Source organism: Girardinichthys multiradiatus, chromosome 9 (assembly GCF_021462225.1).
Source record: "Girardinichthys multiradiatus isolate DD_20200921_A chromosome 9, DD_fGirMul_XY1, whole genome shotgun sequence".
In the NCBI taxonomy this organism is placed as follows: Eukaryota; Metazoa; Chordata; class Actinopteri; order Cyprinodontiformes; family Goodeidae; genus Girardinichthys; species Girardinichthys multiradiatus.
In genome coordinates, this window is record NC_061802.1 from 35,365,337 (window position 1) to 35,378,264 (window position 12,928).

At 38.7% G+C, this 12,928-nt stretch overlaps 1 protein-coding gene across 3 annotated transcripts in view; it reads left to right on the top strand.

Annotated features, from left to right (window-relative positions):
• LOC124873268 (flavin-containing monooxygenase 5-like) overlaps positions 1–12,928 on the top strand; it is a 51,662-nt gene that overhangs the window by 20,859 nt on the left and 17,875 nt on the right. Inside the window, exons 1-9 of one of the 3 annotated variants that reach the window (XM_047373793.1) lie at positions 6,801–7,512; positions 8,999–9,187; positions 9,282–9,447; positions 9,563–9,705; positions 9,791–9,990; positions 11,923–12,058; positions 12,141–12,360; positions 12,460–12,532; positions 12,623–12,875. In XM_047373793.1, coding sequence (XP_047229749.1) covers positions 7,381–7,512; positions 8,999–9,187; positions 9,282–9,447; positions 9,563–9,705; positions 9,791–9,990; positions 11,923–12,058; positions 12,141–12,360; positions 12,460–12,532; positions 12,623–12,875 — 1,512 coding nt within the window. In that variant the 5' untranslated portion in view covers positions 6,801–7,380. Of the gene's footprint in view, positions 1–6,800; positions 7,513–8,998; positions 9,188–9,281; positions 9,448–9,562; positions 9,706–9,790; positions 9,991–11,922; positions 12,059–12,140; positions 12,361–12,459; positions 12,533–12,622; positions 12,876–12,928 lie in introns of those variants that run through there. The other 2 variants (XM_047373792.1, XM_047373790.1) reach the window with 2 other exon arrangements.

Below are 12,928 nucleotides of genomic sequence, written 5' to 3' on the forward strand. Positions count from 1 at the left end.
AAGTTGCTCCCAGGGGGTTTTAGGGAGGTTTTTGTAAGATTCACAGTTAGATATATAGCTGTGCTTGTTGCGTTAAGTTTGAATAGTTTTTTCTGGTGCTTTGCATATGCAGTAGTGCCCCACGTTGGGGTCCATTCATTATTTGCATCAGCTACTATTGTGGCCCATTGTGTTTGTTTTTGATCATTAGTCAAGTACCATTTGTAGTTTTTATAATCTTGGCCTTTTTCTGTTTTACGGCTAAGACTGGTAAGTGGAATGACAAGATTCGTGGTGGTGTTTGACTGCACACACACCATTAATCCGAATTGGTAAGCTCTTTTTGTTCCACACCTGTTATTGTCGTCAGATTCGTCAAGGTCAGATGACCGGGATCTTTTATGCAGTGTTCTATGATTTCTTTCCCATATTAGCAGGGCACCTACAATTATGATCGAGATGACGCCCCCTATTATCAATATCTTTTTGTGTGTTGGCGTGAACATCTTTCTGTAGATTGGCGCCCTTCCTAAAAACCTGTAACAGAGCTGTGGACAATCTTCACCGGTTTGAGACAGCTGCAAACTATGATTGCAGCTCCCTTTGTAGCCGGACTTTCTCTGAAGGTCAGATGAAGAGCTACAATGCTACAACAGATACCACAATGCTATGACCACAACACAAATTATGATGGTTAGAATAAACACTGCTATTAAGAAACTTATTTTAGTCCCCTTTTTGGTCTGAAGTTCCCTTGTGCATTGTGTTTAGCACAGATCAAACATGTTCTACAAAAATTTTTTGAATAAGAGTTAAATCCATATGTTGTGTATATTTTGTTCACTAATCCTACCATTCCTCCTCTCGAGACATGAGAAACTCCATGACTCGAAATTGCTGCCCATTTGTATAGGTTTTTTTGGTAGGATAGGTTTATTTTCTGCACAGTGTCTGTTCCTGTGGTGTGTGCCGCACATTTGCATATTGCAAGCTTTTTTGGCAGTTGGACTGCTTGCAATAGCTCTGTTAATAGTGCTGCATGTGTTACAGGTTTTCCAGTGGAGGTAATCATACCCCTATTTTTCCAATGTTGTGCAAAAGTATGCGTTGTTGCATATGCATACTGGCTATCAGTGTATATTGTTGCACTTTTTCCTGTCATTAATTTGCATGCTTCAGTTAAGGCTACTAACTCAGCAGCTTGCGCTGAGTAGTGTGAAGGGAGTGCTTCTGCTTTTAGTACTTTATTAAGAGTCACTACAGCATATCCGGTTTTTGTTTTACCTTTCTCATCTTTTTTGGAAGACCCGTCTACAAATAATGTTTCTCCATCTGTCAGAGGGGTATCTTTTAAGTCTTTTCGGCTTTTTGCTATTTCTTCAGATAATGTTTGGTTTAGTTCTTATTAAAAATAAAAAAAATAAAAACTCACTCACTGATGAACACAAAAAATGAAGGGCATATTATATCTTATAATCTTAGTTTGTTTTACCCAGTTTTATAGATACAACATACAGTTTCAGTCAGCTTTGTATTTAGTTCAAGTAACTAAAGTTTGTTTCAATTAACTCAAGTTTTCTCTATTTCAGTCCAGTCCAGTAATTCTGTTAAGGTTAATTTAATCTTATGTTAAGTTTGAGTCTAATTCAATCATTTTGAACCTGACTGGAAAAAGTCTAAACGTCTGTTAAAATCTTTTTTGTTTTACCATAGAGAACTGACCTAATATTATTATGGTAATGTTGAGGACTCTAATTTTTACATGACATGAAACAGACATTTATTTCACAAAAACAGAAAGTCAAACACAGACATTTGGCCACATGAAAGTTTAAATAACCTGTTTGTAAAAGAATTAGGAAAAATTGAAGACAGATCTATGAACTTTCCTATAGTTATCAGTATTTTTAATACAGGTAGAACCTTTGCTATCTTTATATGATTTTTCGGAAAAGATTCTGGAAACCTTATTAAGATATAAATTTGGCAAAGATCATCAGAACATCAGACCTTTATTAGCGCTTTTAATGTCCCTCAAAGATGCATTACAATGAAATCAGTCATTCCCATTCACACACATTCACACACTACTTACTTATTTCTCTGTCAGAGTAATTTTTATTTGCAAAGATTTGAACATAATTTGACTTCTATTATTCTTAAAATGCACATTGTTTCCTCATAACCCCTTTTGTTTCCACAAGGTCTGTTTTGAACGCTTCAATTCTTTTTTTTTTTATTCACCAAGAATCAATAAGGTGGTCTTAGTGGATCCACCTTAAAGGTGTTATCTGTTGGGTGTCATGTTATCATTGTCAGGTCAGTGAGGTTCATAAGTCAGTCAGAACCTTGGTCATTTGTTCTGTGCACATAATGTTTCATAGATCCAGCCTATGATTAATCAGCAAAACGTCCACCTATAGGAGAAAAAATGATTGTTAATGAATGAGCTGCATTTCCTAGGAACACTGTCTTCCTCCTGGATGAGCATCACCTGTTGAAAAACTTTCATCATTGTTTGTTTCACATATTCAATCACATCTTTATATTATACCAGTAGGTGAAGTTGTTAGTATCTCATGTAGACTGACATATACTGTTGCATTTGGAGAAGATCTCAGATTAAATAAACTTAGTTAGAGCTTCAATCCAGGTTCATTTTATGTCTGCAGACTTTAGCCAATTTTTCTTTTCTTTCTTTTTTTTTTTATACATAAAGAGCAAGATTCAAAACATTTTCAAAAGGCAGATTGTGGCAGAATGTAGACAAAACTGCTTATTGATTGACAAAATAACATTCAAGCACACAATCACCATATTAAAAGGCTCTACTTCTAGAGAATCACTAAACTTCTGGGGTCCGGTTTTGGCCCGCGGACCTTGAGTTTGACACATGCAGGGTAGAGTTACAATTTTTTCAGACCTTTCAGCAGAGACAGGCTTCTGCTGTTTGCAGAAGTTTTATCTTTGTTTTCAGGCAGCTGCATCTCTTTGTCAAGGTCGTTTCACAGAGCTGAAATTTAACTTCTCTCAAAGAGGAAAAATCAAGAATGCACACAATCTGAGCCAAATATGGAATTATTTCCCTGTAAAATGAATCTTTTGCATTTTATCATGATATTGTTGGTAGTATAACACCATAGAATGATTTTTAAAGCACCTGTTTCTCACTAATGCTTGCCTACAAAATCTTTTACTCTCAGATTACTTCTTTAACAACTCTAGTCATTGTTCACTGGGTTGTCCAGTTGGACAGTTTCCATGTTGTCCACATTGTCTCTTGAATCTTTTAAATGCATAATCTCCAGTTTAAGATCCCCGTGTAGTTTTAGGATTTCAGTGATAATTAAGTTACCTGAAAATCCGTATTTTTATGCCATCGTGTACATATTTCTGTTAAATCAGAGCTTTTTCTCTGTTCTTCCCCCATTGTTCTTTGTTATTTTTCTCTTTTTAGTTTTCATTATTGCTAATTTTAGATCCCCTTGTAATTTTAAGACATCCTTTGTATCTAATTTGCCCAAAAACCCATGTTTTTTATTTTTTATTCCATCTATGACAGATCATACCTGCTCCTTTTACATAGTTCTCCATAAACTTTACCTCCCCTTCTAAGTCAATTAGTTTACTTTGTTTCTCTTTACTTTGCCCCTTTCCCATTTTGAACTAGATTTAGATCCAGTATGTTTTTTAATACCTGGTGTATTCTAAATACTGGATTTATGTATTTGAAAACAGGATGGTGATCAAGAAGTCAGTTGTGGTAAAATCCACTTCAACCCTGTTCAGGTGGGATTTTCTTGCCTACAAGCATCCACAAAGGCTCACCATTTACTATCTGTTTTCAGTTTATATGAAAAGTAAGGACCTAATGGTCATTACGATTCCATTCACTCTTCCACACGTTTTTCAGTCACACTTTTTTTACGCGTTTTACTCTTACTGTAATTACTTTCACAAAAACATAACAGAGGACTCCGCCGTCCTGTGTAGAGTTTAATTAGTCTATTTCAACTAAGGGAGTCTACCCTCCTGCGGAATTTAACTGTCTATTTTAGTTCAACAGAGGACTCCGCCGTCCTGTGTAGAGTTTAATTAGTCTATTTCAACTAAGGGAGTCTACCCTCCTGCGGAATTTAACTGTCTATTTTAGTTCAACAGAGGACTCCGCCGTCCTGTGTAGAGTTTAATTAGTCTATTTCAACTAAGGGAGTCTACCCTCCTGCGGAATTTAACTGTCTATTTTAGTTCACCTGATAGTGTCTAGAATTGTCAGGGTTTCTCTATACTGTACTATTTTAGGTCATTTGCATTTCATCACTCATTCCTTTTAAATGAAAGACCTACTCACTGGTTCTCTGTGTCCTCGGGAGTACCGTCAGCCGTCAGACCCCAGCCTGTCAGGGAGGGACCAGTCCCGGAAAGGGTATTAGTACTGTGGCCACAGATTTGTCTGGAATCTCACTCACCCACTGGGATCGTCAAGCGTCTTGGTCTCCGGCTCGAAGGACCATTTATGTTAGGTTTAAACACCAAACACTTTCACAATTCTGCACAAAGAAAGACACAGAGAAGTTAGTTCATTTTAACCTGCAGGTGAGAGTGTCTCAGAGGCTGCTCAGTTACAAGCCTCCACACCACACTCTGAGACAGCCCCTGCTCTCTCTGCCTTTTATTCATAAGAGAAGAGGCCCTGGTTACAAAATGTTCCAAGCACAAAACAGGGAGAGATGCACACTCATATTGATTAGAAACAGCTGCACTGACAGAATGTTCTAGAACATCCTGTCTCTATCTTGCAGCTCTTGTACATATAAGATATAATCACTCTGAACAGCAAGCTTCACTTCTATTAAAGTTAAAACATATATAATCATTAATTAACCCTAACACATTCATTATTTTTGTAGCCCTTGAAAGAGATAAAGGTAAGTTAAACACTCATCTTGTCTTCTCCCAAACTGAACCCATTCATTTTGTACCTTAAGTTTGGGACATGCTTTTGAATTTCGGAAGGGGAGAGTTGAGACTGACACACCTTTTACTGAAGCTTGCTCTATATGAACCCATTTTGTGTATATATTCAATTTCATCCACGAAGCCAATTTCCCAAGTTGTGCTGCCCAATAGTAACTTCTAAAATGCAGCAGGTCTAATCCACTATTATCTTTGCGTGCACAGAGGACCTTAAGTCTCACTGGTGGCCTTTTGTTCTGCCATATAAATTTGGAAATAAGCTTATCTAGAAATAGAAAGGTAGATACAGGAACAGTGAGATGTAACAAATTAAAAAGAAATGGTAATCTTGGCAGAATATTCATCCTGATAGTTTTACCCTCCTAACTAAAGACAAAGGAAGCATCTCTCATCTTTCCAAATCATTCTTGTTTTGAGAAATAAGTTTATTTTAATTTGCTTTATATAACTGATTTGAGGTATGGGTCAAAGTGACTCCTAGATACTTAAAACCTTCTTTTGACCACCTAAATTTCACCTGTCCGTCCAAGCACATAGGTCAACATCCTGTTTTCTTCATTGCCTCTGATTTCCCTGCATTAACCTTATACCCTGAAACCTCTCCATAGTCAATCAGGCATTGCAATGAGAGCCGGTTTAGATGACTGTGGATTATGGTTATTTTCAATTATGTCCATGCATTTTTTAAATAAAAGAAAAGAAACAATTTCTACACACAAAAAAGCACAGGATAAAACTAGGAGCATGCTTCATCTGCACTTCAGAGTTTTCCTTAACAAAACATGCTATTGCAAAAACCTTAACATGTTTTAGCTGGAAGAATGGAACAAATTAGGTCTTCAATTCACTGTTTTGAAATCATAAGGTGGGGAGCATAATCATTCTGTATATTAAAGCTCTACTCTCCTTACATTTATTGTTATGTTTTCCAGGCTTGTAATGCAGACATGGATGTACAGAAGCTTACAAAAGCAACCTTTTTCACATTTTGCCACATTAGAGCCACATGCTTTAGTGTATGTCATTGGGATTTTATGGCAATACATGAAAACTGATTCTCAAAGATGTTCCCTATCCAATCAAACGGAGCTTGAAGATTAAGGAAAACTTTTTGGGGATTGAGGGTATGAATGGAAATTCACACCACACATTTCAGATATTTATTTGAAACCATACATCATTTTCATTGTAATTCAAATTGTATACTGTTTTATGTTGGTTTGTCTAAAATCCCAGTAGAATACAGGTTGTGGTCAAGGTGTATGAATGCTTTTGCAAGGTTCTTAATAAAGAGCATGTTGTTCAAAAAAGATCTAATAATTTGGGTGTATACTGTCTGCAATGAAGTAAAAGTCAAAGTAAGTTTTCAGAGGCTGCTTCAGGAGGAATTTGTCTATCATGCTTTGAATGTAGCAGTCATGAAGGATAAACCTCAAGATACCATAGAGAAAAGTCCTTTACTGAAGAATGCTTTTAATATTTCTGCAGACTGAAGCTGGAAAATGTACATTGAAGGTAGAGGTCATCTTACTCACACTTAATACATTCATGCAGATGCATCTACAAGCTATGAATTTACAGTGACTTCCTCTCGTTTACCCATCAGCCATCTCCCACTCACTTGATTGGAACACAAACTGAACTTTAGTCATAGTGAAACCGCACTGATTTGGGTAAACATTGCTCAAGCCTATAAAAGCCTTTTTGTGCAATTAGGTTAAAAAAAAAAGAGAAAACAATGAGCCTCTTTATTGACTCTTTTATGTATAAAAGGCTGCACTCAGGTGCTGCTTCTCCAACCTGACAGGAAAGCAACACGCAAGGGTCATTACGGTAAGAATGATATAAGGCACACTGGATATCTGTTCATTTATCAGGCAGAGAATGGTAGACTTTGTGTAGTTTCTTAAAGTGAAACAAAAGGGTTGAAGGAGTTTGCAAGGACTGATGGATTAATGTTGACACTTTGGAATGATCAGATCAAAGTGCTTTAATGTAAAGATAATATATTGCAGCTCATGTAGAATGCTAATGCTATTACTGAATCGCCTGTGCCCTGCCTTGTGCTTCACATATCGGAAAAGCCGATAGGATTATAATGCAGACAGTGGGAGAAAAACTTAATTGCTTTATACCGAGTGCAAGTAGTCTGAAAGTGAACTAGTCCAAAGGTGAACTTTTGGTTTATAAATCAATGCAGCATTTTTAGAATGACACAGAAAGACGTGAAGAACACTGGATGAGACAAAGAAGCTAAGTTAGTTTGGGGAAGAAAGAAGTTTTTAGGTTTTTAGCAAAGTCTCTAAAAACACAGTGAAATTGGTAAAAGCTACCAAATCAAACCTGAGGTTATGCATTTACGTGGAATTGCTCAACTAAAACTGCTAAAATTCAGTTTATCCAGTGTCCTGTTGCAGCTCCATCATGGTGCAGAGAGTCGCAGTAATCGGGGCGGGCCCCTCTGGTCTCACCAGTGTAAAGGCTTGTCTGGATGAGGGCATGGAGCCGACCTGCTTCGAAAGCAGTGATGACATGGGGGGACTCTGGAAGTTCAAGGCAAGCCCCCCTCTTTGGTTAAATGTCTGTATTTTGAATCAGCAAACCTGTGGACCTGCTCAGAACTTTGTGGCCGGTTGATGAACATTCCAACGAACCATCAAGGACAATGGCCTCTGTGACAGTGCTTCATGGACTTACTTGCACACACTCACTTGCACACACACACATGCTCAAGATAAACATATGCACCTCCTCATACCACCTTCACCGTTCCCAGCATGATGTTGTTTTGTAAATTTGTTGCTTCTTTGTGCTGAGATGTTTTGCAATCTCAAACTGTATCCTGATAAGGATAAAGTGTGAAATATGATTTTTTTCCCCCTCTACTTTCCTAATGTGGCCTCTTTTCTCATCTAAGGGCAGCGCCTGTGAGTGGGCAGCAAAGCCTCGGTGACCCGTCTCCCTTGTCTTGTGTCATAATGTATGTTTGGATGGGTTGTACTGGAATTCTAATTTCCCCTCGGGGATCAATAAAGTATCTTTGAATTGAATTGAATTGAAAGCCTTGCAAAAGTATTCACACTCCACATTTATCATGTACAACTATAAACTTCAATGTACTTTATTGGGATTTTATGTGCCTGACTGACACAAAGCAGAGGACACTTGTAAAGTAAAGAAAAAAATTCCACACATTTTCTAAAGATTTTTTAACAAATAAACAAATAAAATGTGTAAAGTGCATATAGATTTGGCTGATGTGTCTAACAGGGTTTTATCCAGGACTGGTCTGTAATTTGCTCCATCCATCCATCCATCCATCCATCCATCCATCCATCCATCCATCCATCCATCCATCCATCCATCCATCCATCCATCCATCCATCTTCCTATCATCTCTATCAAGCTTCCCTGTCCCTGATGAAGAATGAAGAAGCATCCTTGCCCTTTAAACAATGGTTTTCTTCTTGAAGTCTTCCACAAAACCCAGATTTCTGGAGCACATGACTAACATTTATGCGTCTACATGATGCTGCTCTAACACCTCTGCTCATCCAGGAGGAGTGAATGAGGTGATTCGAAACAGTCTGCTAGATTTCCTTGAATATAAAACCTTTTTATCAATTTGAATAACAAACTGAACTTGACTGCATGGTTTTGATAACTAGGATTAAATTGGAATGTATGCAATTGACTTGAAACAATATTTCTTATGGATTAGCACTATGTGAATAAACTGAATTGAACTGAACAGCTGTAGTTTTTAATACTGACAGTAAATTACTTACAGGTGGACTCTGTTTACTGTTTACAATCTGAAAGCAGTTGGCTGCACTGGACTTTATTTAGAAGTTTATGCAAATGCCACACTTTTGAGATTTTGTTTTGTAAGAACCCATTGAAGTTCAAAATTGTAATCTGTTAAATGATTATAATATTTAATATTATGTTACCCTAACAGTTACCCTAACCCCCAACCCTTCCATTGAATTAATTGTCCTCTGGTTAGCCTAATTTCCTATAAAGTGTTATTTCTATGCAGGAAGTTTCTGAGCCAAACAGGGCCAGCATCTACCGCTCTCTCACCATCAATATCTCCAAAGAGATGATGTGCTACAGTGACTTTCCCATCCCTGCTGATTACCCCAACTACATGCACCACTCCAAAATCCTGAAATACTTCAGGATGTACGCAGAGCACTTCAAACTACTACAATACATTCGCTTCCAGGTAAAAAGAAAATCTAGTTATTTGCTAAGAAGTGTTTACTCTCAGCCAAATTTCTGTTGTCAAGCCTGTTTTAATAACTGCTGGGTCTTTTAAGACGTCAGTGAAGAGAGTCGCACAGCGACCAGATTTTTCTCACACTGGTCAGTGGGAGGTGGTGACAGAGAACAAAGATGGATTGGAGGAGAAGCACGTGTTTGATGCAGTCATCTGCTGCTCTGGTCATTACACCTACCCTAACCTGCCGCTCAAAGACTTTCCAGGTATGTCTTGGTCTTGTGTGTTTCGCATACATCTATACCAACTTCTTAATGAAACAATCATGATGGATTTTTCAAAACCTAAGAAGAAATTGCATCCAAATAACACTTGTTGCAGGAATTGAGACATTTGAAGGAAAGTACCTCCACAGCTGGGACTACAAGGGTCCTGAGGACATGTACGGGAAGAGAGTGGTGGTCATCGGCATCGGTAACTCGGGAGGCGACATTGCTGTGGAGATCAGCAGAGTGGCAGAACAGGTTCTTGTTCCTTCTTCTCTGTATCTTAAGATAACACACTCCATTACTTGCAGGGAGCTTAATTAATTTCTGTGCTGTTGACCAGGTGTTTATGAGCACCCGTCGTGGCGCCTGGGTGATCCGTCAGGTTTCAGATAACGGCCTGCCGGTGGACATGAAGTACAACACAAGGTTTGTCCATATCCTGTTCCAGCTGCTGCCGATCAATTTCTTCAACTGGTTTGGAGAGAAGAAACTCAACGCCATGTATGACCACACAATGTATGGCCTTAAGCCCAAACACAGGTGGGATTTCTCATATTTGCGACTTTATTACATTTTGTTACGTTACAACAACAAACTTCAATATAATCCGTTTAGCTTTTGTGTGGAAATCCAACACTAAGTGTTGCTTAATTGAGAGTGGAAGGGAAATTCAAATCAGATAAGTGTGGCCAGTATTGAGTCAACAGTTTGTAATTAGAATGAGAGGTGGTTCTTTTGGGTTATGCCTCCGCCAGAGCTAGTCTTCTTTTCAAAACAGCTCAAGCTTAGTAAGAATAGATAAAGAACATCTATAAACAGCAATTTCTGAGTTATGGTACAGATTCACAGTGGCATTTAGGTCTGGACTTTGACTGGGCCATTCCATTCTAACAAATGATTAGGTTTGATCTAAACCCTTTTAGGTTTTAGATCAAAACCTAGACTTAGATTAGGTTAAACACAAGTGGACTTCATTTACTGCTTAGGTGTTTCTGTAACGGCATTTTAAAAATATATATTTAGAGTTGTCAGAGTAAATAAGGGCTAAATATAAATGCATGCCCCACACTTTTCAGATTTTACTTCTAAAAACAAATATTTAAAACTATGAATCCTTTTCATTTTATTTCAAAATTAGGCACAACTTTGTGTTGTGTTGATCTATCATTGTCATGGAAAGGGTTTGGGTCGGACCAGCTTGCAGGGAGATACTCGGAAGCCATGAGGTAAGATTTTAATTCATATTTATTTGAAGGCGTGAATAGCGCAGGATTCTAGGTCAGGAGTTCAGGAAACGGTAAACAAGGCGAACAAAACTTACAGGAGCTGAACAGGAACTAGACATACAGGGATTCTGGAAATAACGCAGGAGTAAGACAGGTGAATATCAGGAATCTGGCAGGTAACTGGCAGGACGAGGCGACGGGGAACAAATAAAACCGGTGAGCTTATATACAGGGAAGGTGAATGGTGAAATAATGGGAACGAGAGGAGCAGTTAAGCAGTTATCAGATGAATGCTTACAGGTGTGCTGGCCAAGTGAAGGGAACTGAGGTAATGGAGGTTGCTATGGTGACTGGAGCTAGGAAATGCAGAGACAGGAGGGGAAACTAAACACTAAACTAAACTGGGGGGAACAGGGAAAAGAAACCTAAACATAAGCTAACGTAAATAGTAACTCTAGGAAGAACTAACCAGGGGCATGGGGGAAAGCTAAACTAATGTGAAACAGACCTAAGGAAAGCTATATAAATATAAACCCTAACATAAAACACAAAACTAAATCTGGAAGGACACTAACTGGACAAAACAGGGACATGAGGAACTATACTAAAGAGCTAGGCTGGGAAAGCTCAACTAATTAAAAGGAAACAAGCAACTGGGTAAATAATAACAAAAAGGGGTCTAAAGCCAGGAGGAAGAAACTAACAAAACTAAGCACAACACAGGAATGAATAAACCTAGGTAAACTGCTCAATCAAAACAAACACAAAACCAAAACAAAGCCCAAAATTATGCCAGCTTGTGTTTTGAGTTCTTGAGTTTGTGTTTTTGTTTATTTACCTGGTCTAGTCCTTTGTTTTCTGTTTCCTTGCACCCCAAGCCCATACCTGTTCTATGTTTTTCCCTGATTGTCTGGTCTCATGGTTCCCCCTGATGTTCAGTTTTGTATTTAAGCCCGTTTGTTTCCTTTGTTCGCCGCTGGTTCCTTGCGTTCTGTGCACACTTGCTACCCTGTCTGAGTCCTGAAATGAACATTAAAGACTCGTCTTACCTGCAAACCTCGAGCTTCAGGAGTTCTTCTCTGCATATTGGTCCGACCTCAAAACCCCATTATGACAAAAATAGGTTCTCTGGATTTCTTTACTGGTCAGTCACTTTAGTGATGTGCATCTTCCCTTTGATCGGTCATTAAAATATTTTATGATCTCTACTTAACCCTGTGTTTCTTTTTCTTTCCTGCCCTTACAGGCTGTTCAGTCAGATACCGGTGATCAACGATGATCTGCCTCTAAAGATTCTTTCAGGATCTGTCATCATCAAACCAAACATAAAGGAAATTTGTGGCTCCGCTGTGGTGTTTGACAATGGCAGCACGGTGGAAAAAGTCAGAATTTTGCTTTTAAATACCTTAGAGTTTTTCACTCTCCCAGCATACATTTCATGGATCTTTCTCTTTTTCATTAAAGGTGGACACAATTGTGTTTGCTACAGGGTACAACTACAGCTTCTCCTACTTGCCAAACAATGTTCTTTACAGGTCAGGCCACAGAGTAGGTTTGTACAAGCATGTTTTCCCCCCAAACCTGGAGCATCCCACTTTAGCTGTGGTGGGTTTCATTCATGCCCTTGGAGCCATCATGCCTCAAGCTGAAATACAGGCTCGCTGGGTGTCACGTGTCTTCAGAGGTGAGATGCACGGCTTTCCTATATCCTGTTGCTAGTTTAAACCCTTCCAAAGCCTGGGTCACCCTAACATCATTTGTATGTCATCATTTTGCCTTTAAGGACTTAAGATGCTTCCCTCAAACCAATCCATGATCAAAGCTGTTGAGAAGGACACTAATGACATTGAGAAAAAGTAAACATTACTTTCCATTATCTTCTTCATTAAAGTTCTCAGCAGTCTGTTCATTGCCTAATCTTACAATAATTTGCTGGCCATCTCCAGCTATATTGTGTCAAAGTTGACACCCCTGCAGGTGGACTTTGTTTCCTATATGGACGACATTGCTGCAGAGGTTGGAGTGAGGCCATGTCTTCCCTGGCTCTTCTTCACAGACTACCAGCTATTCAAACATGTACTCTGGGGACCTGTCACTGCCTACCAGTACCGGCTGATGGGACCGGGGAGGTGGGAGGGGGCCCGCAAAGCAATCCTCACCCAGTTCGACCGCATGTACAAGCCTTTAAAAAGCAGAAAGGTCTGAATGAACGCTATTTCCCACGTGTTCTCAAATAGTAGCATAGTGCATGA